Below are 23096 nucleotides of genomic sequence, written 5' to 3' on the forward strand. Positions count from 1 at the left end.
TACTACAACACTGCTGCCACAAACACCTAACAATTCATTAACCAGCTAGTCCATCATCATCAATGTTACCTCTTGAAATCCCATAATTGACAAATTGTTTGCTATGTATCTGGGGGGAAATGCGTCTGTCCAGGGTCAGCCTGAGTAGAGCTGTGGTGGTAGGCGGTATGGTGGTGGTGGGGGGTATGGTGGTGGTAGGGGGTAGTCTGGTGTCAAACTCCTCTCCCCTGTACTTGGAGCAGCAGTACCTGAAAGCGCCAAACAATTCTGTTCAGTGCACTTCAATTCAGCTCAACTCAACAACTCAATTCAACTCAACTCAGCTCAGCTCAATTGAACTCAACTCAGTACCTGAAGGCCTTGATACATTCCCATCCCTCAGTGATGTAGAGGAGCGTCGGGTGCAGGAGTAAGGCATGGGGATCTCTCTCAGGCCATCCTTACAACACTGACGCAACAGCTTCTCTCTGTAGTGGTTCTCTGTGGTGGAAGAGAGAGAGCTCAGAACCATCAATCTATCTATCAATCAATCAATCCATCCACCTTTCCATCAATAAATCAGTCCCCCACTCAATCAATGAATCATTCCATTCATCAACCAAAAATGAACATAGCACTTTTTCTGTCACTGACCCAGTAGAGTTCTGCGTTGCAACATCTCAGCAGAGCGCCTCCTTCTGGACCTCCCTGGGCACTGCATGCCTGCAGAAGAGATGGAAGGGAGGGAAACACAGGAATGGCAAACAACGAAATTAAACTGTTCTACAAACCAAGAAACACAGATGTCTATACCACTGGTCTGTCTTACTCAAACTCATGATTGGGCGACTCTGGAATGTTTTGCTTTAACTAATCTTCCCTGCAAGCTCACAGTAAACAAACAGAACATTGCAAACATGGCCTTTGGATGCCTGCAAAGCCCATGTAACCTAATTTAACTAGGCAAGTCAGTTAAGAACAAATTCTTATTTACAATGACGGCCTACCAAAAGGCAAAAGGCCTCCTGTGGGAGCGGGGATTAAAATTAAAATGAGTTAAATATAAATATAGGACAAAACACACATCACGACAAGAGAGACAACATAACACTACATATAGAGAGACCTAAGACAACAACCATTAGAGGACCGGTGTTACCCTCTTTCATCGTATCAACCATTAGAGGACTGACGTTACCCTCTTTCCTCGTATTAACCATCAGACGACTGACGTTACCCTCTTTCCTCGTATTAACCATCAGACGACTGACGTTACCCTCTTTCATCGTATTAACCATCAGAGGACTGACGTTACCCTCTTTCCTCGTATTAACCATCAGACGACTGACGTTACCCTCTTTCCTCGTATTAACCATCAGACGACTGACGTTACCCTCTTTCATCGTATTAACCATCAGACAACTGACGTTACCCTCTTTCCTCGTATTAACCATCAGACGACTGACGTTACCCTCTTTCATCGTATTAACCATCAGACGACTGACGTTACCCTCTTTCATCGTATTAACCATCAGAGGACTGATGTTACCCTCTTTCCTCGTATTAACCATCAGACGACTGACGTTACCCTCTTTCCTCGTATTAACCATCAGACGACTGACGTTACCCTCTTTCCTCGTATTAACCATCAGAGGACTGACGTTACCCTCTTTCATCGTATTAACCATCAGAGGACTGACGTTACCCTCTTTCCTCGTATTAACCATCAGAGGACTGACGTTACCCTCTTTCATCGTATTAACCATCAGAGGACTGACGTTACCCTCTTTCATCGTATTAACCATCAGAGGACTGACGTTACCCTCTTTCATCGTATTAACCATCAGAGGACTGACGTTACCCTCTTTCCTCGTATTAACCATCAGAGGACTGACGTTACCCTCTTTCCTCGTATTAACCATCAGAGGACTGACGTTACCCTCTTTCATCGTATTAACAATCAGAGGACTGATGTTACCCTCTTTCATCGTATTAACCATCAGAGGACTGACGTTACCCTCTTTCATCGTATTAACCATCAGAGGACTGACGTTACCCTCTTTCTCGTATTAACCATCAGAGGACTGACGTTACCCTCTTTCCTCGTATTAACCATCAGAGGACTGACGTTACCCTCTTCTGTCTTCCTCGTAGAAGATTAACCATCAGAGGACTGACGTTACCCTCTTTCTGTCTCAGAGGACTGCTACCATCGTATTAACCATCAGAGGACTGACCGTCTAGAAGACTGTCCTGTCTTTCCTCGTATTCATCAAAAGAAGGTGGCTCTTCGTCTGTCTGTCTGCGTTGTGTGCTACCTTGTCTAGAAGAGGTGGCTCTTCGTCTGTCTGTCTGTCTGCGTTGTGTGCTACCTTGTCTAGAAGAGGTGGCTCCACCAGTGTTAGAGTAAAACAGTAGTCCAGCGTCAGTGAAGACACCCATGCTGTTGCTGCCCCCACCGTGGGTACAGCCTATGTCCCCCCCTTCCACCACCTGCCAGATCTGATGGGGGCACAAAGGAGTCAGAGGAGAGGAGTCAGAGGAGAGGAGTCAGACGAGAAGAGTCAGACGAGAAGAGTCAGAGGAGAAGAGTCAGAGGAGAAGAGTCAGAGGAGAAGAGTCAGAGGAGTCAGAGGAAGAGTCAGAGGAGAGGAGTCAGAGGAGAGGAGTCAGAGGAGAGGAGTCAGAGGAGAGGAGTCAGAGGAGAGGAGTCAGAGGAGAGGAGTCAGAGGAGAGGAGTCAGAGGAGAGGAGAGGAGAGTCAGAGGAGAGGAGTCAGAGGAGGAGGAGAGGGGTCAGAGAGAGAGGGTCAGAGGAGAGGGTCAGAGGAGAGAGGAGAGGGGTCAGAGTTCAGAGAGAGGGGTCAGAGGAGAGGAGTCAGAGGAGAGGGGTCAGAGGAGAGGGGTCAGAGGAGAGGAGTCAGAGGAGAGGGATCAGAGGAGAGGGATCAGAGGAGAGGGATCAGAGGAGAGGAGTCAGAGGAGAGGGGAGAAGAGTCAGAGGAGAGGAGTCAGAGGAGAAGAGTCAGAGGAGAGGGGTCAGAGGAGAGGGGTCAGAGTCAGAGAGAGGAGTCAGAGGAGAGGGAGAGGGAGGGGTCAGAGGAGAGGAGTCAGAGGAGAGGGGTCAGAGGAGAGGAGTCAGAGGAGAGTCAGAGGAGAGGGGTCAGAGGAGAGGGGTCAGAGAGAGGAGTCAGAGGAGAGGGGTCAGAGGAGAGGGGTCAGAGGAGAGGGGAGAGGAGACAAGTCAGAGGAGAGGGGTCAGAGAGGGAGTCAGAGGAGAGGGGTCAGAGGAGAGGGGTCAGAGGAGAGGGGTCAGAGGAGAGGAGTCAGAGGAGAGGGATCAGAGGAGAGGAGTCAGAGTCAGGAGAGGAGTCAGAGGAGAGGGGTCAGAGGAGAGGAGTCAGAGGAGAGGAGTCAGAGGAGAGGAGTCAGAGAGGGGTCAGAGGAGAGGGGTCAGAGAAGTCAGAGGAGAGGGGGAGAGGGGTCAGTCAGAGGAGAGGGGTCAGAGGAGAGGGAGGGGTCAGAGGAGAGGGATCAGAGGAGAGGGTCAGAGGGAGTCAGGAGAGGGGTCAGAGAGAGGGGTCAGAGGAGTCAGAGAGGGGTCAGAGGAGAGGGTCAGAGGAGAGGGGTCAGAGGAGGGTCAGAGGAGAGGAGTCAGAGGAGAGGGGTCAGAGGAGAGGGGTCAGAGGAGAGAGGGAGTCAGAGGAGAGGGGTCAGAGGAGAGGGGAGAGAGGGTCAGAGGAGAGGAGTCAGAGGAGAGGGGTCAGAGGAGTCAGAGGGAGGGGTCAGAGGAGAGGAGTCAGAGGAGAGAGGGGTCAGAGGAGAGAGGAGTCAGATGAGGGGTCAGATAAGTCAGAGGAGGAGTCAGAGGGAGGGGTCAGAGGAGAGGGGTCAGAGAAGAGGGGTGAGATAAGTCAGAGGAGAGGAGAGGAGTCAGAGGAGAGGATCAGAGGAGAGGAGTCAGAGGAGAAAGGGGTCAGAGGAGTCAGAGAAGAGGGGTCAGAGGAGAGGGAGTCAGAGGAGAGGGTCAGAGGAGAGGAGTCAGAGGAGAGGAGTCAGAGGAGAGGAGTCAGAGGAGAGGAGTCAGGGAGGGGTCAGAGGAGAGGAGTCAGAGAGAGATCAGAAGGGGTCAGAGGAGAGGAGTCAGAGAAGAGGGGAGGAGTCAGAGGAGGGGAGGGAGGAGTCAGAGGAGAGGAGGGGTCAGAGGAGAGGGGGAGAAGGGTCAGAGGAGAGGGGTCAGAGGAGAGGAGTCAGAGGAGAGGAGTCAGAGGAGGGGTCAGAGGAGAGGAGTCAGAGGGGTCAGAGGAAGGGTCAGAGGAGAGGGGTCAGAGGAGAGGGGTCAGAGGAGAGGGGTCAGAGGAGAAGAGGGGTCAGAGGGAGGGAGTCAGAGGAGAGGGGTCAGAGGAGAGGGAGTCAGAGGAGAGGAGTCAGAGGAGAGGGGTCAGAGGAGAGGGGTCAGAGGAGAGGGTCAGGGTCAGAGGAGGGATCAGAGGAGAGGGGTCAGAAGAGAGGGGTCAGAGGAGAGGGGTCAGAGGAGGAGTCAGAGGAGAGGAGTCAGAGGAGAGGAGTCAGAGGAGAGGGAGTCAGAGGAGAGAGTCAGAGGAGAGGGGTCAGAGGAGAGGGGTCAGAGGAGAGGAGTCAGAGGAGAGGGGTCAGAGGAGAAGGAGTCAGAGGAGGGAGTCAGAGGAGAGGGATCAGAGGAGAGGAGAGGAGAGGGGTCAGAGGAGAAGAGTCAGAGGAGAGGGATCAGAGGAGAGGGGTCAGAGGAGAGGGGAGAGGAGAGTCAGAGGAGAGGAGTCAGAGGAGAGTCAAGAGTCAGAGGAGAGGAGTCAGAGGAGGAGAGGGGTCAGAGGAGAAGAGTCAGAGGAGAAGAGTCAGGAGAGGGGGAGAAGAGTCAGAGGAGAAGAGGGGTCAGAGGAGAAGAGTCAGAGGAGAGGGGTCAGAGGAGAGGAGTCAGAAGAGTCAGAGGAGAGGGGTCAGAGGAGAGGGGGAGGAGAGGAGTCAGAGGAGAGGAGTCAGAGGAGAGGAGTCAGAGGAGAGGGGTCAGAGGAGAGGAGTCAGAGGAGAGGAGTCAGAGGAGAGGAGTCAGAGAAGAGGGGAGAGGAGAGGGGTCAGAGAGTCAGAGGAGAGGGGTCAGAGAAGAGGGGTCAGAGGAGAGGAGAGTCAGAGGAGAGGAGTCAGAGGAGTCAGAGGAGAGGGATCAGAGGAGAGGAGTCAGAGGAGTCAGAGAAAAGGGGTCAGAGGAGTCAGAGAAGAGTCAGAGGAGAGGAGTCAGAGGAGAGGGGTCAGAGAAGAGGGGTCAGAGAGAGGGGTCAGAGGAGAGGGTCAGAGGAGAGGGGTCAGAGGAGAGGGGTCAGAGGAGAGGGGTCAGAGGAGGGGTCAGAGAGAGGAGTCAGAGGAGAGGGGTCAGAGGAGAGGGGTCAGGAGGAGAGGGGTCAGAGGAGAGGGAAGAGTCAGAGGAGAGGGGTCAGGAGGTCAGAGGAGGGATCGGAGGAGAGAGTCAGAGGAGAGGAGTCAGAGGAGAGGGGTCAGAGGAGAGGGTCAGAGGAGAGGAGTCAGAGGAGAGGAGTCAGAGAGGGGTCAGAGGAGAGGGGTCAGGAAGTCAGAGGAGAGGGGTCAGAGAAGAGGGGTCAGAGAAGAGGGGTCAGGAAGTCAGAGGGAGGGGTCAGAGGAGAGGAGTCAGAGGAGTCAGAGGAGAGGGTCAGAGGAGAGGAGTCAGAGGAGTCAGAGAAAAGGGGTCAGAGGAGAGAAGAGGGGTCAGAGAGGGAGTCAGAGGAGAGGAGTCAGAGAAGAGGGGTCAGAGTCAGAGGAGAGGGGTCAGAGAAGAGGGGTCAGAGGAGAGGGGTCAGAGGAGAGGGGTCAGAGGAGAGGGGTCAGAGGAGAGAGTCAGAGGAGAGGGGTCAGAGGAGAGGGGTCAGAGGGGTCAGAGGAGAGGAGTCAGAGGAGAGGAGTCAGAGGAGAGGAGTCAGAGAAGAGGGGTCAGAGAAGAGGGGTCAGAGGAGTCAGAGGAGAGGGGTCAGAGGAGAGGGGTCAGAGAAGAGGGGTGAGAGAAGTCAGAGGAGAGGGGTCAGAGGAGAGGAGTCAGAGGAGTCAGAGGAGAGGGATCAGAGGAGAGGAGTCAGAGTCAGAGAGGGGTCAGAGGAGTCAGAGAAGAGGGGGAGGAGTCAGAGGAGAGGGGTCAGAGGAGAGGGGTCAGAGGAGAGGAGTCAGAGAAGAGGGGTCAGAGGAGAGGGAGGGGTCAGAGAGGAGTCAGAGGAGTCAGAGGAGAGGGATCAGAGGAGAGGAGTCAGAGGAGTCAGAGAAAAGGGGTCAGAGGAGTCAGAGAAGAGGGGTCAGAGGGAGAGGAGTCAGAGAGAGGGGTCAGAGGAGAGGGGTCAGAGGAGAGGGGTCAGGAGAGGAGAGGAGTCAGAGGAGAGGGGTCAGAGGAGAGGGGGAGTCAGAGAAGAGGGGTCAGAGGAGAGTCAGAGGAGAGGGGTCAGAGGAGAGGGGTCAGAGGAGGAGAGGAGTCAGAGGGAGGAGTCAGAGGAGGGAGGGGTCAGAGAGGAGAGGAGAGGGGTCAGAGAAGAGAGGGGTCAGAGAAGAGAGGGGTCAGAGGAGAGGGGAGAGGGAGTCAGAGGAGAGGGGTCAGAGGAGAGGGGTCAGAGGAGAGAGGTCAGAGGAGAGGGGTCAGAGGAGTCAGAGGAGTCAGAGGAGAGGGGAGAGAGGAGTCAGAGGAGTCAGAGAAAAGGGGTCAGAGGAGTCAGAGAAGAGGGGTCAGAGGAGAGGAGTCAGAGGAGAGGGGTCAGAGGAGAGGGGTCAGAGGAGAGGGGTCAGAGGAGAGGAGTCAGAGGAGAAGAGTCAGAGGAGAAGAGTCAGAGGAGAAGAGTCAGAGGAGAGGGGTCAGAGGAGAGGAGTCAGAGGAGAGGAGTCAGAGGAGAGGAGTCAGAGGAGAGGAGTCAGAGGAGAGGAGTCAGAGAAGAGGGGTCAGAGAAGAGGGGTCAGAGAAGAGGGGTCAGAGAAGTCAGAGGAGAGGGGTCAGAGAAGAGGGGTCAGAGAAGAGGGGTCAGAGAAGAGGGGTCAGAGGAGAGGAGTCAGAGGAGTCAGAGGAGAGGGATCAGAGGAGAGGAGTCAAGAGGAGAGGAGTCAGAGGAGTCAGAGAAAAGGGGTCAGAGGAGTCAGAGAAGAGGGGTCAGAGGAGAGGAGTCAGAGAAGAGGGGTCAGAGGAGAGGGGTCAGAGGAGTCAGAGAAAAGGGGTCAGAGAAGTCAGAGGAGAGGGGTCAGAGGAGAGGAGTCAGAGGAGTGGGATCAGAGGAGAGGAGTCAGAGGAGTGGGATCAGAGGAGAGGAGTCAGAGGAGAGGAGTCAGAGGAGAGGGGTCAGAGGAGAGGGGTCAGAGGAGAGGAGTCAGAGGAGTGGGATCAGAGGAGAGGAGTCAGAGGAGAGGAGTCAGAGGAGAGGGGTCAGGGAGAGGGGTCAGGGAGAGAGGTCAGATGAGAGGGGTCAGAGGAGAGGGGTCAGAGGTGTCAGAGAAAAGGGGTCAGAGGAGTCAGAGAAGAGGGGTCAGAGGAGAGGAGTCAGAGGAGAGGGGTCAGAGGAGAGGGGTCAGAGGAGAGGAGTCAGAGGAGAGGAGTCAGAGGAGAGGAGTCAGAGGAGAGGAGTCAGAGGAGAGGAGTTAGGAGGAGAGGGGTCAGAGGAGAGGGGTCAGAGGAGAGGAGTTAGGAGGAGAGGGGTCAGAGGAGAGGGGTCAGAGGAGAGGGGTCAGAGGAGAGGGATCAGAGGAGAGGGATCAGAGGAGAGGAGTTAGAGGAGAGGGGTCAGAGGAGAGGGGTCAGAGGAGAGGAGTCAGAGGAGAGGGATCAGAGGAGAGGGGTCAGAGGAGAGGAGTTAGAGGAGAGGGGTCAGAGGAGAGGGGTCAGAGGAGAGGAGTCAGAGGAGAGGAGTCAGAGGAGAGGGATCAGAGGAGAGGGGTCAGAGGAGAGGAGTTAGAGGAGAGGGGTCAGAGGAGAGGAGTCAGAGGAGAGGGATCAGAGGAGAGGAGTCAGAGGAGAGGAGTAAGAGAAGAGGGGTCAGAGAAGAGGGGTCAGAGAAGTCAGAGGAGAGGGGTCAGAGAAGAGGGGTCAGAGAAGTCAGAGGAGAGGGGTCAGAGGAGAGGAGTCAGAGGAGTCAGAGGAGAGGGATCAGAGGAGAGGAGTCAGAGGAGTCAGAGAAAAGGGGTCAGAGGAGTCAGAGAAGAGGGGTCAGAGGAGTCAGAGAAGAGGGGTCAGAGGAGAGGAGTCAGAGGAGAGGGGTCAGAGGAGAGGGGTCAGAGAGAGGAGTCAGAGGAGAGGGGTCAGAGGAGAGGGGTCAGAGGAGAGGGGTCAGAGGAGACAGGTCAGAGGAGAGGGGTCAGAGGAGAGGAGTCAGAGGAGAAGAGTCAGAGGAGAGGGGTCAGAGGAGAGGGGTCAGAGGAGAGGAGTCAGAGGAGAGGAGTCAGAGGAGAGGGGTCAGAGGAGAGGAGTCAGAGGAGAGGTCAGAGGAGAGGAGTCAGAGAAGAGGGGTCAGAGATGAGGGGTCAGAGAAGTCAGAGGAGAGGGGTCAGAGGAGAGGGGTCAGAGAAGAGGGGTGAGAGAAGTCAGAGGAGAGGGGTCAGAGGAGAGGAGTCAGAGGAGTCAGAGGAGAGGATCAGAGGAGAGGAGTCAGAGGAGTCAGAGAAAAGGGGTCAGAGGAGTCAGAGAAGAGGGGTCAGAGGAGAAGAGTCAGAGGAGAGGGGTCAGAGGAGAGGAGTCAGAGGAGAGGGATCAGAGGAGAGGAGTCAGAGGAGAGGGGTCAGAGGAGAGGGGTCAGAGGAGAGGGGTCAGAGGAGAGGAGTCAGAGGAGAGGAGTCAGAGGAGAGGAGTCAGAGAAGAGGGGTCAGAGAAGTCAAAGGAGAGGGGTCAGAGGAGAGGGGTCAGAGAAGAGGGGTGAGAGAAGTCAGAGGAGAGGGGTCAGAGGAGAGGAGTCAGAGGAGTCAGAGGAGAGGGATCAGGAGGAGAGGAGTCAGAGGAGTCAGAGAAAAGGGGTCAGAGGAGTCAGAGAAGAGGGGTCAGAGGAGAGGAGTCAGAGGAGAGGGGTCAGAGGAGAGGAGTCAGAGGAGAGGAGTCAGAGAAGAGGGGTCAGAGAAGTCAGAGGAGAGGGGTCAGAGGAGAGGAGTCAGAGGAGGGATCAGAGGAGAGGAGTCAGAGGAGTGGGATCAGAGGAGAGGAGTCAGAGGAGAGGAGTCAGAGGAGAGGGGTCAGAGGAGAGGGGTCAGAGGAGAGGGGTCAGAGGAGAGGAGTCAGAGGAGGGGATCAGAGGAGAGGAGTCAGAGGAGAGGAGTCAGAGGAGAGGGGTCAGAGGAGAGGGGTCAGATGAGAGGGGTCAGAGGAGAGGGGTCAGAGGTGTCAGAGAAAAGGGGTCAGAGGAGTCAGAGAAGAGGGGTCAGAGGAGAGGAGTCAGAGGAGAGGGGTCAGAGGAGAGGGGTCAGAGGAGAGGAGTCAGAGGAGAGGAGTCAGAGGAGAGGAGTCAGAGGAGAGGAGTTAGAGGAGAGGGGTCAGAGGAGGGGTCAGAGGAGAGGAGTTAGAGGAGAGGGGTCAGAGGAGAGGGGTCAGAGGAGAGGGGTCAGAGGAGAGGGATCAGAGGGAGAGGGATCAGAGGAGAGGAGTTAGAGGAGAGGGGTCAGAGGAGAGGGGTCAGAGGAGAGGAGTCAGAGGAGAGGGATCAGAGGAGAGGGGTCAGAGGAGAGGAGTTAGAGGAGAGGGGTCAGAGGAGAGGGGTCAGAGGAGAGGAGTCAGAGGAGAGGAGTCAGAGGAGAGGGATCAGAGGAGAGGGGTCAGAGGAGAGGAGTTAGAGGAGAGGGGTCAGAGGAGAGGAGTCAGAGGAGAGGGATCAGAGGAGAGGAGTCAGAGGAGAGGAGTAAGAGAAGAGGGGTCAGAGAAGAGGGGTCAGAGAAGTCAGAGGAGAGGGGTCAGAGAAGAGGGGTCAGAGAAGTCAGAGGAGAGGGGTCAGAGGAGAGGAGTCAGAGGAGTCAGAGGAGAGGGATCAGAGGAGAGGAGTCAGAGGAGTCAGAGAAAAGGGGTCAGAGGAGTCAGAGAAGAGGGGTCAGAGGAGTCAGAGAAGAGGGGTCAGAGGAGAGGGGTCAGAGAAGAGGGTGAGAGAAGTCAGAGGAGAGGGTCAGAGGAGAGGAGTCAGAGGAGTCAGAGGAGGGTCAGAGGAGAGGAGTCAGAGGAGTCAGAGAAAAGGGGTCAGAGGAGTCAGAGAAGAGGGTCAGAGGAGAAGAGTCAGAGGAGAGGGGTCAGAGGAGAGGAGTCAGAGGAGAGGGATCAGAGGAGAGGAGTCAGAGGAGAGGGGTCAGAGGAGAGGGGTCAGAGGAGAGGGGTCAGAGGAGAGGAGTCAGAGGAGAGGAGTCAGAGGAGAGGAGTCAGAGAAGAGGGGTCAGAGAAGTCAAAGAGAGGGGTCAGAGGAGAGGGGTCAGAGAAGAGGGGTGAGAGAAGTCAGAGGAGAGGGGTCAGAGGAGAGGAGTCAGAGGAGTCAGAGGAGAGGGATCAGAGGAGAGGAGTCAGAGGAGTCAGAGAAAAGGGGTCAGAGGAGTCAGAGAAGAGGGGTCAGAGGAGAGGAGTCAGAGGAGAGGGGTCAGAGGAGAGGAGTCAGAGGAGAGGAGTCAGAGAAGAGGGGTCAGAGAAGTCAGAGGAGAGGGGTCAGAGGAGAGGAGTCAGAGGAGTGGGATCAGAGGAGAGGAGTCAGAGGAGTGGGATCAGAGGAGAGGAGTCAGAGGAGAGGAGTCAGAGGAGAGGGGTCAGAGGAGAGGGGTCAGAGGAGAGGGGTCAGAGGAGAGGAGTCAGAGGAGTGGGATCAGAGGAGAGGAGTCAGAGGAGAGGAGTCAGAGGAGAGGGGTCAGAGGAGAGGGGTCAGATGAGAGGGGTCAGAGGAGAGGGGTCAGAGGTGTCAGAGAAAAGGGGTCAGAGGAGTCAGAGAAGAGGGGTCAGAGGAGAGGAGTCAGAGGAGAGGGGTCAGAGGAGAGGGGTCAGAGGAGAGGAGTCAGAGGAGAGGAGTCAGAGGAGAGGAGTCAGAGGAGAGGAGTTAGAGGAGAGGGGTCAGAGGAGAGGGGTCAGAGGAGAGGAGTTAGAGGAGAGGGGTCAGAGGAGAGGGGTCAGAGGAGAGGGGTCAGAGGAGAGGGATCAGAGGAGAGGGATCAGAGGAGAGGAGTTAGAGGAGAGGGGTCAGAGGAGAGGGGTCAGAGGAGAGGAGTCAGAGGAGAGGGATCAGAGGAGAGGGGTCAGAGGAGAGGAGTTAGAGGAGAGGGGTCAGAGGAGAGGGGTCAGAGGAGAGGAGTCAGAGAGAGGAGTCAGAGGAGAGGGATCAGAGGAGAGGGGTCAGAGGAGAGGAGTTAGAGGAGAGGGGTCAGAGGAGAGGAGTCAGAGGAGAGGGATCAGAGGAGAGGAGTCAGAGGAGAGGAGTAAGAGAAGAGGGGTCAGAGAAGAGGGGTCAGAGAAGTCAGAGGAGAGGGGTCAGAGAAGAGGGGTCAGAGAAGTCAGAGGAGAGGGGTCAGAGGAGAGGAGTCAGAGGAGTCAGAGGAGAGGGATCAGAGGAGAGGAGTCAGAGGAGTCAGAGAAAAGGGGTCAGAGGAGTCAGAGAAGAGGGGTCAGAGGAGTCAGAGAAGAGGGGTCAGAGGAGAGGAGTCAGAGGAGAGGGGTCAGAGGAGAGGGGTCAGAGAGAGGAGTCAGAGGAGAGGGGTCAGAGGAGAGGGGTCAGAGGAGAGGGGTCAGAGGAGACAGGTCAGGAGGAGAGGGGTCAGAGAGAGGAGTCAGAGGAGAGGGGTCAGAGGAGAGGGGTCAGAGGAGAGGGGTCAGAGGAGACAGGTCAGAGGAGAGGGGTCAGAGGAGAGGAGTCAGAGGAGAAGAGTCAGAGGAGAGGGGTCAGAGGAGAGGGTCAGAGGAGAGGAGTCAGAGGAGAGGGGTCAGAGGAGAGGAGTCAGAGGAGAGGAGTCAGAGGAGAGGAGTCAGAGAAGAGGGGTCAGAGATGAGGGGTCAGAGAAGTCAGAGGAGAGGGGTCAGAGGAGAGGGGTCAGAGAAGAGGGGTGAGAGAAGTCAGAGGAGAGGGGTCAGAGGAGAGGAGTCAGAGGAGTCAGAGGAGAGGGATCAGAGGAGAGGAGTCAGAGGAGTCAGAGAAAAGGGGTCAGAGGAGTCAGAGAAGAGGGGTCAGAGGAGAGGAGTCAGAGGAGAGGGGTCAGAGGAGAGGAGTCAGAGGAGAGGAGTCAGAGGAGAGGAGTCAGAGGAGAGGGGTCAGAGGAGAGGGGTCAGAGGAGGAGGAGTCAGAGAAGAGGGATCAGAGGAGTCAGAGGAGAGGAGTCAGAGGAGAGGAGTCAGAGAAGAGGGGTCAGAGAAGTCAGAGGAGAGGGGTCAGAGGAGAGGAGTCAGAGGAGTGGGATCAGAGGAGAGGGGTCAGAGGAGTCAGAGAAAAGGGGTCAGATGAGTCAGAGAAGAGGGGTCAGAGGAGAGGAGTCAGAGGAGAGGGGTCAGAGGAGAGGAGTCAGAGGAGAGGAGTCAGAGGAGAGGGGTCAGAGGAGAGGGGTCAGAGGAGAGGAGTCAGAGGATAGGGGTCAGAGGAGAGGGATCAGAGGAGAGGGGTCAGAGAGAGGGGTCAGAGGAGAGGGGTCAGAGGAGAGGAGTCAGAGGAGAGGAGTCAGAGGAGAGGAGTCAGAGGAGAGGAGTCAGAGGAGAGGGTCAGAGGAGAGGGGTCAGAGGAGAGGAGTTAGAGGAGAGGGGTCAGAGGAGAGGGGTCAGAGGAGAGGAGTCAGAGGAGAGGGATCAGAGGAGAGGGGTCAGAGGAGAGGGATCAGAGGAGAGGGGTCAGAGGAGAGGGGTCAGAGGAGAGGGGTCAGAGGAGAGGGGTCAGAGGAGAGGAGTCAGAGGAGAGGGGTCAGAGGAGAGGAGTCAGAGGAGAGGGGTCAGAGGAGAGGAGTCAGAGGAGAGGGGTCAGAGGAGAGGGGTCAGAGGAGAGGGGTCAGAGGAGAGGGGTCAGAGGAGAGGGGTCAGAGGAGAGGGGTCAGAGGAGAGGAGTCAGAGGAGAGGGGTCAGAGGAGAGGAGTCAGAGGAGAGGAGTCAGAGGAGAGGAGTCAGAGAAGAGGGGTCAGAGATGAGGGGTCAGAGAAGTCAGAGGAGAGGGGTCAGAGGAGAGGGGTCAGAGAAGAGGGGTGAGAGAAGTCAGAGGAGAGGGGTCAGAGGAGAGGAGTCAGAGGAGTCAGAGGAGAGGGATCAGAGGAGAGGAGTCAGAGGAGTCAGAGAAAAGGGGTCAGAGGAGTCAGAGAAGAGGGGTCAGAGGAGAGGAGTCAGAGGAGAGGAGTCAGAGGAGAGGAGTCAGAGGAGAGGGGTCAGAGGAGAGGGGTCAGAGGAGAGGAGTCAGAGAAGAGGGATCAGAGGAGTCAGAGGAGAGGAGTCAGAGGAGAGGAGTCAGAGAAGAGGGGTCAGAGAAGTCAGAGGAGAGGGGTCAGAGGAGAGGAGTCAGAGGAGTGGGATCAGAGGAGAGGGGTCAGAGGAGTCAGAGAAAAGGGGTCAGATGAGTCAGAGAAGAGGGGTCAGAGGAGAGGAGTCAGAGGAGAGGGGTCAGAGGAGAGGAGTCAGAGGAGAGGAGTCAGAGGAGAGGGGTCAGAGGAGAGGGTCAGAGGAGAGGAGTCAGAGGATAGGGGTCAGAGGAGAGGGATCAGAGGAGAGGGGTCAGAAGAGAGGGGTCAGAGGAGAGGGGTCAGAGGAGAGGAGTCAGAGGAGAGGAGTCAGAGGAGAGGAGTCAGAGGAGAGGGGTCAGAGGAGAGGGGTCAGAGGAGAGGAGTTAGAGGAGAGGGGTCAGAGGAGAGGGGTCAGAGGAGAGGAGTCAGAGGAGAGGGATCAGAGGAGAGGGATCAGAGGAGAGGGATCAGAGGAGAGGGGTCAGAGGAGAAGAGTCAGAGGAGAGGGATCAGAGGAGAGGGGTCAGAGGAGAGGAGTTAGAGGAGAGGGGTCAGAGGAGAGGGGTCAGAGGAGAGGGGTCAGAGGAGAGGAGTTAGAGGAGAGGGGTCAGAGGAGAGGGGTCAGAGGAGAGGGGTCAGAGGAGAGGGATCAGAGGAGAGGGATCAGAGGAGAGGAGTTAGAGGAGAGGGGTCAGAGGAGAGGGGTCAGAGGAGAGGAGTCAGAGGAGAGGGATCAGAGGAGAGGGGTCAGAGGAGAGGAGTTAGAGGAGAGGGGTCAGAGGAGAGGGGTCAGAGGAGAGGAGTCAGAGGAGAGGAGTCAGAGGAGAGGGATCAGAGGAGAGGGGTCAGAGGAGAGGAGTTAGAGGAGAGGGGTCAGAGGAGAGGAGTCAGAGGAGAGGGATCAGAGGAGAGGAGTCAGAGGAGAGGAGTAAGAGAAGAGGGGTCAGAGAAGAGGGGTCAGAGAAGTCAGAGGAGAGGGGTCAGAGAAGAGGGGTCAGAGAAGTCAGAGGAGAGGGGTCAGAGGAGAGGAGTCAGAGGAGTCAGAGGAGAGGGATCAGAGGAGAGGAGTCAGAGGAGTGGGATCAGAGGAGAGGAGTCAGAGGAGAGGAGTCAGAGGAGAGGGGTCAGAGGAGAGGGGTCAGAGGAGAGGGGTCAGAGGAGAGGAGTCAGAGGAGTGGGATCAGAGGAGAGGAGTCAGAGGAGAGGAGTCAGAGGAGAGGGGTCAGGGGAGAGGGGTCAGGGGAGAGAGGTCAGATGAGAGGGGTCAGAGGAGAGGGGTCAGAGGTGTCAGAGAAAAGGGGTCAGAGGAGTCAGAGAAGAGGGGTCAGAGGAGAAGAGTCAGAGGAGAGGGGTCAGAGGAGAGGAGTCAGAGGAGAGGAGTCAGAGGAGAGGAGTCAGAGGAGAGGAGTCAGAGGAGAGGAGTCAGAGGAGAGGAGTCAGAGGAGAGGGGTCAGAGGAGAGGGGTCAGAGGAGAGGAGTCAGAGGAGAGGGGTCAGAGGAGAGGGGTCAGAGGAGAGGGGTCAGAGGAGAGGGGTCAGAGGAGAGGGGTCAGAGGAGAGGAGTCAGAGGAGAGGGGTCAGAGGAGAGGAGTCAGAGGAGAGGAGTCAGAGGAGAGGGGTCAGAGGAGAGGGGTCAGAGGAGAGGAGTCAGAGGAGAGGGGTCAGAGGAGAGGGGTCAGAGGAGAGGAGTCAGAGGAGAGGAGTCAGAGGAGAGGGATCAGAGGAGAGGGGTCAGAGGAGAGGAGTTAGAGGAGAGGGGTCAGAGGAGAGGAGTCAGAGGAGAGGGATCAGAGGAGAGGAGTCAGAGGAGAGGAGTAAGAGAAGAGGGGTCAGAGAAGAGGGGTCAGAGAAGTCAGAGGAGAGGGGTCAGAGAAGAGGGGTCAGAGAAGTCAGAGGAGAGGGGTCAGAGGAGAGGAGTCAGAGGAGTCAGAGGAGAGGGATCAGAGGAGAGGAGTCAGAGGAGTCAGAGAAAAGGGGTCAGAGGAGTCAGAGAAGAGGGGTCAGAGGAGTCAGAGAAGAGGGGTCAGAGGAGAGGAGTCAGAGGAGAGGGGTCAGAGGAGAGGGGTCAGAGGAGAGGGGTCAGAGGAGAGGAGTTAGAGGAGAGGGGTCAGAGGAGAGGGGTCAGAGGAGAGGAGTCAGAGGAGAGGGATCAGAGGAGAGGGATCAGAGGAGAGGGATCAGAGGAGAGGGGTCAGAGGAGAAGAGTCAGAGGAGAGGGATCAGAGGAGAGGGGTCAGAGGAGAGGAGTTAGAGGAGAGGGGTCAGAGGAGAGGGGTCAGAGGAGAGGGGTCAGAGGAGAGGAGTTAGAGGAGAGGGGTCAGAGGAGAGGGGTCAGAGGAGAGGGGTCAGAGGAGAGGGATCAGAGGAGAGGGATCAGAGGAGAGGAGTTAGAGGAGAGGGGTCAGAGGAGAGGGGTCAGAGGAGAGGAGTCAGAGGGAGGGATCAGAGGAGAGGGGTCAGAGGAGAGGAGTTAGAGGAGAGGGGTCAGAGGAGAGGGGTCAGAGGAGAGGAGTCAGAGGAGAGGAGTCAGAGGAGAGGGATCAGAGGAGAGGGGTCAGAGGAGAGGAGTTAGAGGAGAGGGGTCAGAGGAGAGGAGTCAGAGGAGAGGGATCAGAGGAGAGGAGTCAGAGGAGAGGAGTAAGAGAAGAGGGGTCAGAGAAGAGGGGTCAGAGAAGTCAGAGGAGAGGGGTCAGAGAAGAGGGGTCAGAGAAGTCAGAGGAGAGGGGTCAGAGGGAGAGGAGTCAGAGGAGTCAGAGGAGAGGGATCAGAGGAGAGGAGTCAGAGGAGTCAGAGAAAAGGGGTCAGAGGAGTCAGAGAAGAGGGGTCAGAGGAGTCAGAGAAGAGGGGTCAGAGGAGAGGAGTCAGAGGAGAGGGGTCAGAGGAGAGGGGTCAGAGAGAGGAGTCAGAGGAGAGGGGTCAGAGGAGAGGGGTCAGAGGAGAGGGGTCAGAGGAGACAGGTCAGAGGAGAGGGGTCAGAGGAGAGGAGTCAGAGGAGAAGAGTCAGAGGAGAGGGGTCAGAGGAGAGGGGTCAGAGGAGAGGAGTCAGAGGAGAGGAGTCAGAGGAGAGGTGGTCAGAGGAGAGGAGTCAGAGGAGAGGAGTCAGAGGAGAGGAGTCAGAGAAGAGGGGTCAGAGATGAGGGGTCAGAGAAGTCAGAGGAGAGGGGTCAGAGGAGAGGGGTCAGAGAAGAGGGGTGAGAGAAGTCAGAGGAGAGGGGTCAGAGGAGAGGAGTCAGAGGAGTCAGAGGAGAGGGATCAGAGGAGAGGAGTCAGAGGAGTCAGAGAAAAGGGGTCAGAGGAGTCAGAGAAGAGGGGTCAGAGGAGAAGAGTCAGAGGAGAGGGGTCAGAGGAGAGGAGTCAGAGGAGAGGGATCAGAGGAGAGGAGTCAGAGGAGAGGGGTCAGAGGAGAGGGGTCAGAGGAGAGGGGTCAGAGGAGAGGAGTCAGAGGAGAGGAGTCAGAGGAGAGGAGTCAGAGAAGAGGGGTCAGAGAAGTCAAAGGAGAGGGGTCAGAGGAGAGGGGTCAGAGAAGAGGGGTGAGAGAAGTCAGAGGAGAGGGGTCAGAGGAGAGGAGTCAGAGGAGTCAGAGGAGAGGGATCAGAGGAGAGGAGTCAGAGGAGTCAGAGAAAAGGGGTCAGAGGAGTCAGAGAAGAGGGGTCAGAGGAGAGGAGTCAGAGGAGAGGGGTCAGAGGAGAGGAGTCAGAGGAGAGGAGTCAGAGAAGAGGGGTCAGAGAAGTCAGAGGAGAGGGGTCAGAGGAGAGGAGTCAGAGGAGTGGGATCAGAGGAGAGGAGTCAGAGGAGTGGGATCAGAGGAGAGGAGTCAGAGGAGAGGAGTCAGAGGAGAGGGGTCAGAGGAGAGGGGTCAGAGGAGAGGGGTCAGAGGAGAGGAGTCAGAGGAGTGGGATCAGAGGAGAGGAGTCAGAGGAGAGGAGTCAGAGGAGAGGGGTCAGAGGAGAGGGGTCAGATGAGAGGGGTCAGAGGAGAGGGGTCAGAGGTGTCAGAGAAAAGGGGTCAGAGGAGTCAGAGAAGAGGGGTCAGAGGAGAGGAGTCAGAGGAGAGGGGTCAGAGGAGAGGGGTCAGAGGAGAGGAGTCAGAGGAGAGGAGTCAGAGGAGAGGAGTCAGAGGAGAGGAGTTAGAGGAGAGGGGTCAGAGGAGAGGGGTCAGAGGAGAGGAGTTAGGGAGGAGAGGGGTCAGAGGAGAGGGGTCAGAGGAGGGGTCAGAGGAGAGGGATCAGAGGAGAGGGATCAGAGGAGAGGAGTTAGAGGAGAGGGGTCAGAGGAGAGGGGTCAGAGGAGAGGAGTCAGAGGAGAGGGATCAGAGGAGAGGGGTCAGAGGAGAGGAGTTAGAGGAGAGGGGTCAGAGGAGAGGGGTCAGAGGAGAGGAGTCAGAGGAGAGGAGTCAGAGGAGAGGGATCAGAGGAGAGGGGTCAGAGGAGAGGAGTTAGAGGAGAGGGGTCAGAGGAGAGGAGTCAGAGGAGAGGGATCAGAGGAGAGGAGTCAGAGGAGAGGAGTAAGAGAAGAGGGGTCAGAGAAGAGGGGTCAGAGAAGTCAGAGGAGAGGGGTCAGAGAAGAGGGGTCAGAGAAGTCAGAGGAGAGGGGTCAGAGGAGAGGAGTCAGAGGAGTCAGAGGAGAGGGATCAGAGGAGAGGAGTCAGAGGAGTCAGAGAAAAGGGGTCAGAGGAGTCAGAGAAGAGGGGTCAGAGGAGTCAGAGAAGAGGGGTCAGAGGAGAGGAGTCAGAGGAGAGGGGTCAGAGGAGAGGGGTCAGAGAGAGAGGAGTCAGAGGAGAGGGGTCAGAGGAGAGGGGTCAGAGGAGGGGTCAGAGGAGACAGGTCAGAGGAGAGGGGTCAGAGGAGAGGGAGTCAGAGGAGAAGAGTCAGAGGAGAGGGGTCAGAGGAGAGGGGTCAGAGGAGAGGAGTCAGAGGAGAGGGGTCAGAGGAGAGGAGTCAGAGGAGAGGAGTCAGAGGAGAGGAGTCAGAGAAGAGGGGTCAGAGATGAGGGGTCAGAGAAGTCAGAGGAGAGGGGTCAGAGGAGAGGGGTCAGAGAAGAGGGGTGAGAGAAGTCAGAGAAGAGGGGTCAGAGGAGAGGAGTCAGAGGAGTCAGAGGAGAGGGATCAGAGGAGAGGAGTCAGAGGAGTCAGAGAAAAGGGGTCAGAGGAGTCAGAGAAGAGGGGTCAGAGGAGAGGAGTCAGAGGAGAGGGGTCAGAGGAGAGGAGTCAGAGGAGAGGAGTCAGAGGAGAGGAGTCAGAGGAGAGGGGTCAGAGGAGAGGGGTCAGAGGAGAGGAGTCAGAGAAGAGGGATCAGAGGAGTCAGAGGAGAGGAGTCAGAGGAGAGGAGTCAGAGAAGAGGGGTCAGAGAAGTCAGAGGAGAGGGGTCAGAGGAGAGGAGTCAGAGGAGTGGGATCAGAGGAGAGGGGTCAGAGGAGTCAGAGAAAAGGGGTCAGATGAGTCAGAGAAGAGGGGTCAGAGGAGAGGAGTCAGAGGAGAGGGGTCAGAGGAGAGGAGTCAGAGGAGAGGAGTCAGAGGAGAGGGGTCAGAGGAGAGGGGTCAGAGGAGAGGAGTCAGAGGAGAGGGGTCAGAGGAGAGGGATCAGAGGAGAGGGGTCAGAGGAGAGGGGTCAGAGGAGAGGGGTCAGAGGAGAGGAGTCAGAGGAGAGGAGTCAGAGGAGAGGAGTCAGAGGAGAGGAGTCAGAGGAGAGGGGTCAGAGGAGAGGGGTCAGAGGAGAGGAGTCAGAGGAGAGGGGTCAGAGGAGAGGGGTCAGAGGAGAGGAGTCAGAGGAGAGGGGTCAGAGGAGAGGGGTCAGAGGAGAGGGATCAGAGGAGAGGGGTCAGAGGAGAAGAGTCAGAGGAGAGGGATCAGAGGAGAGGGGTCAGAGGAGAGGAGTCAGAGGAGAGGGGTCAGAGGAGAGGGGTCAGAGGAGAGGGGTCAGAGGAGAGGGGTCAGAGGAGAGGGGTCAGAGGAGAGGGGTCAGAGGAGAGGGGTCAGAGGAGAGGGGTCAGAGGAGAGGGGTCAGAGGAGAGGGGTCAGAGGAGAGGAGTCAGAGGAGAGGGGTCAGAGGAGAGGAGTCAGAGGAGAGGAGTCAGAGGAGAGGAGTCAGAGAAGAGGGGTCAGAGATGAGGGGTCAGAGAAGTCAGAGGAGAGGGGTCAGGAGGAGAGGGGTCAGAGAAGAGGGGTGAGAGAAGTCAGAGGAGAGGGGTCAGAGGAGAGGAGTCAGAGGAGTCAGAGGAGAGGGATCAGAGGAGAGGAGTCAGAGGAGTCAGAGAAAAGGGGTCAGAGGAGTCAGAGAAGAGGGGTCAGAGGAGAGGAGTCAGAGGAGAGGAGTCAGAGGAGAGGAGTCAGAGGAGAGGGGTCAGAGGAGAGGGGTCAGAGGAGAGGAGTCAGAGAAGAGGGATCAGAGGAGTCAGAGGAGAGGAGTCAGAGGAGAGGAGTCAGAGAAGAGGGGTCAGAGAAGTCAGAGGAGAGGGGTCAGAGGAGAGGAGTCAGAGGAGTGGGATCAGAGGAGAGGGGTCAGAGGAGTCAGAGAAAAGGGGTCAGATGAGTCAGAGAAGAGGGGTCAGAGGAGAGGAGTCAGAGGAGAGGGGTCAGAGGAGAGGAGTCAGAGGAGAGGAGTCAGAGGAGAGGGGTCAGAGGAGAGGGGTCAGAGGAGAGGAGTCAGAGGAGAGGAGTCAGAGGAGAGGGGTCAGAGGAGAGGGGTCAGAGGAGAGGGGTCAGAGGAGAGGGGTCAGAGGAGAGGAGTCAGAGGAGAGGAGTCAGAGGAGAGGAGTCAGAGGAGAGGAGTCAGAGGAGAGGGGTCAGAGGAGAGGGGTCAGAGGAGAGGAGTCAGAGGAGAGGGGTCAGAGGAGAGGGGTCAGAGGAGAGGAGTCAGAGGAGAGGGATCAGAGGAGAGGGATCAGAGGAGAGGGATCAGAGGAGAGGGGTCAGAGGAGAAGAGTCAGAGGAGAGGGATCAGAGGAGAGGGGTCAGAGGAGAGGAGTTAGAGGAGAGGGGTCAGAGGAGAGGGGTCAGAGGAGAGGGGTCAGAGGAGAGGAGTTAGAGGAGAGGGGTCAGAGGAGAGGGGTCAGAGGAGAGGGGTCAGAGGAGAGGGATCAGAGGAGAGGGATCAGAGGAGAGGAGTTAGAGGAGAGGGGTCAGAGGAGAGGGGTCAGAGGAGAGGAGTCAGAGGAGAGGGATCAGAGGAGAGGGGTCAGAGGAGAGGAGTTAGAGGAGAGGGGTCAGAGGAGAGGGGTCAGAGGAGAGGAGTCAGAGGAGAGGAGTCAGAGGAGAGGGATCAGAGGAGAGGGGTCAGAGGAGAGGAGTTAGAGGAGAGGGGTCAGAGGAGAGGAGTCAGAGGAGAGGGATCAGAGGAGAGGAGTCAGAGGAGAGGAGTAAGAGAAGAGGGGTCAGAGAAGAGGGGTCAGAGAAGTCAGAGGAGAGGGGTCAGAGAAGAGGGGTCAGAGAAGTCAGAGGAGAGGGGTCAGAGGAGAGGAGTCAGAGGAGTCAGAGGAGAGGGATCAGAGGAGAGGAGTCAGAGGAGTCAGAGAAAAGGGGTCAGAGGAGTCAGAGAAGAGGGGTCAGAGGAGTCAGAGAAGAGGGGTCAGAGGAGAGGAGTCAGAGGAGAGGGTCAGAGGAGAGGGGTCAGAGAGAGGAGTCAGAGGAGAGGGGTCAGAGGAGAGGGGTCAGAGGAGAGGGGTCAGAGGAGACAGGTCAGAGGAGAGGGGTCAGAGGAGAGGAGTCAGAGGAGAAGAGTCAGAGGAGAGGGGTCAGAGGAGAGGGGTCAGAGGAGAGGAGTCAGAGGAGAGGAGTCAGAGGAGAGGGGTCAGAGGAGAGGAGTCAGAGGAGAGGAGAGGAGAGGAGTCAGAGAAGAGGGGTCAGAGATGAGGGGTCAGAGAAGTCAGAGGAGAGGGGTCAGAGGAGAGGGGTCAGAGAAGAGGGGTGAGAGAAGTCAGAGGAGAGGGGTCAGAGGAGAGGAGTCAGAGGAGTCAGAGGAGAGGGATCAGAGGAGAGAGTCAGAGTCAGAGAAAAGGGGTCAGAGGAGTCAGAGAAGAGGGGTCAGAGGAGAAGAGTCAGAGGAGAGGGGTCAGAGGAGAGGAGTCAGAGGAGAGGGGTCAGAGGAGAGGAGTCAGAGGAGAGGGGTCAGAGGAGAGGAGTCAGAGGAGAGGAGTCAGAGGAGAGGAGTCAGAGGAGAGGAGTCAGAGGAGAGGAGTCAGAGGAGAGGAGTCAGAGGAGAGGAGTCAGAGAAGAGGGGTCAGAGAAGTCAAAGGAGAGGGGTCAGAGGAGAGGGGTCAGAGAAGAGGGGTGAGAGAAGTCAGAGGAGAGGGGTCAGAGGAGAGGAGTCAGAGGGTCAGAGGGAGGGTCAGAGGAGAGGAGTCAGAGGAGTCAGAGAAAAGGGGTCAGAGGAGTCAGAGAAGAGGGGTCAGAGGAGAGGAGTCAGAGGAGAGGGGTCAGAGGAGAGGAGTCAGAGGAGAGGAGTCAGAGAAGAGGGGTCAGAGGAGAGGGGTCAGAGGAGAAGAGTCAGAGGAGAGGAGTCAGAGGAGAGGAGTCAGAGGAGAGGGGTCAGAGGAGAGGAGTCAGAGGAGAGGAGTCAGAGGAGAGGGGTCAGAGGAGAGGAGTCAGAGGAGAGGAGTCAGAGGAGAGGAGTCAGAGGAGAGGAGTCAGAGGAGAGGAGTCAGAGGAGAGGGGTCAGAGGAGAGGGGTCAGAGGAGAGGGGTCAGAGGAGAGGGGTCAGAGGTGTCAGAAAAGGGGAGAGGAGTCAGAGAAGAGGGGTCAGAGGAGAGGAGTCAGAGGAGAGGGGTCAGAGGAGAGGGGTCAGAGGAGAGGGTCAGAGGAGAGGAGTCAGAGGAGAGGGAGTCAGAGGAGAGGAGTCAGAGGAGAGGAGTCAGAGGAGAGGGGTCAGAGGAGAGGGGAGAGGGGGTCAGAGGAGAGGGGTCAGAGGAGAGGGGTCAGAGGAGAGGGGTCAGAGGAGAGGAGTCAGAGGAGGGGTCAGAGGAGAGGAGTTAGAGGAGAGGGGTCAGAGGAGAGGGGTCAGAGGAGAGGAGTCAGAGAGGGGTCAGAGGAGAGGGGTCAGAGGAGAGGAGTTAGAGGAGAGGGGTCAGAGGAGAGGGGTCAGAGGAGAGGAGTCAGAGGAGAGGAGTCAGAGGAGAGGGATCAGAGGAGAGGGGTCAGAGGAGAGGAGAGAGGGAGGGGTCAGAGGAGAGGAGTCAGAGGAGAGGGATCAGAGGAGAGGAGTCAGAGGAGAGGAGTAAGAGAAGAGGGGTCAGAGAAGAGTCAGGAAGTCAGAGGAGAGGGGTCAGAGGAGAGGAGTCAGGAGAGGGGTCAGAGGAGAGGAGTCAGAGGAGTCAGAGGAGAGGGATCAGAGGGGAGTCAGAGGAGTCAGAGGGGAGAGGGAGTCAGAGGAGAGGGGTCAGAGGGGAGAGGAGGGGTCAGAGGAGAGGGGTCAGAGGAGAGGGGTCAGAGGAGAGGGGTCAGAGGAGAGGGTCAGAGGAGAGGGGTCAGAGGGGAGAGGGGGGTCAGAGGAGAGGGGTCAGAGGAGAGGAGTCAGAGGAGAGGGTCAGAGGAGAGGGAGGGGTCAGAGGAGAGGAGTCAGAGGAGAGGGGTCAGAGGAGAGGAGTCAGAGGAGAGGGTCAGTCAGGAAGAGGGGTCAGAGGAGGGGAGGAAGTCAGAGGAGAGGGGTCAGAGGAGAGGGGTCAGAGAAGAGGGGTGAGAGAAGTCAGAGGGGTCAGAGGAGAGGAGTCAGAGGAGAG

At 57.3% G+C, this 23096-nt stretch overlaps 1 protein-coding gene across 1 annotated transcript in view; it reads right to left on the reverse strand.

The window, feature by feature from the left end:
• The window catches only part of LOC118378127 (venom factor-like), a 48209-nt gene that overhangs the window by 13535 nt on the left and 11578 nt on the right, over nucleotides 1–23096 (reverse strand). Inside the window, 5 exon segments of the mRNA XM_052527942.1 lie at nucleotides 70–248; nucleotides 352–394; nucleotides 397–480; nucleotides 634–702; nucleotides 2352–2481. Of these exon segments, the coding sequence (XP_052383902.1) occupies nucleotides 70–248; nucleotides 352–394; nucleotides 397–480; nucleotides 634–702; nucleotides 2352–2481 (505 nt within the window).

Source organism: Oncorhynchus keta, chromosome 10 (genome assembly GCF_023373465.1).
Source record: "Oncorhynchus keta strain PuntledgeMale-10-30-2019 chromosome 10, Oket_V2, whole genome shotgun sequence".
Taxonomy (NCBI): domain Eukaryota; kingdom Metazoa; phylum Chordata; class Actinopteri; order Salmoniformes; family Salmonidae; genus Oncorhynchus; species Oncorhynchus keta.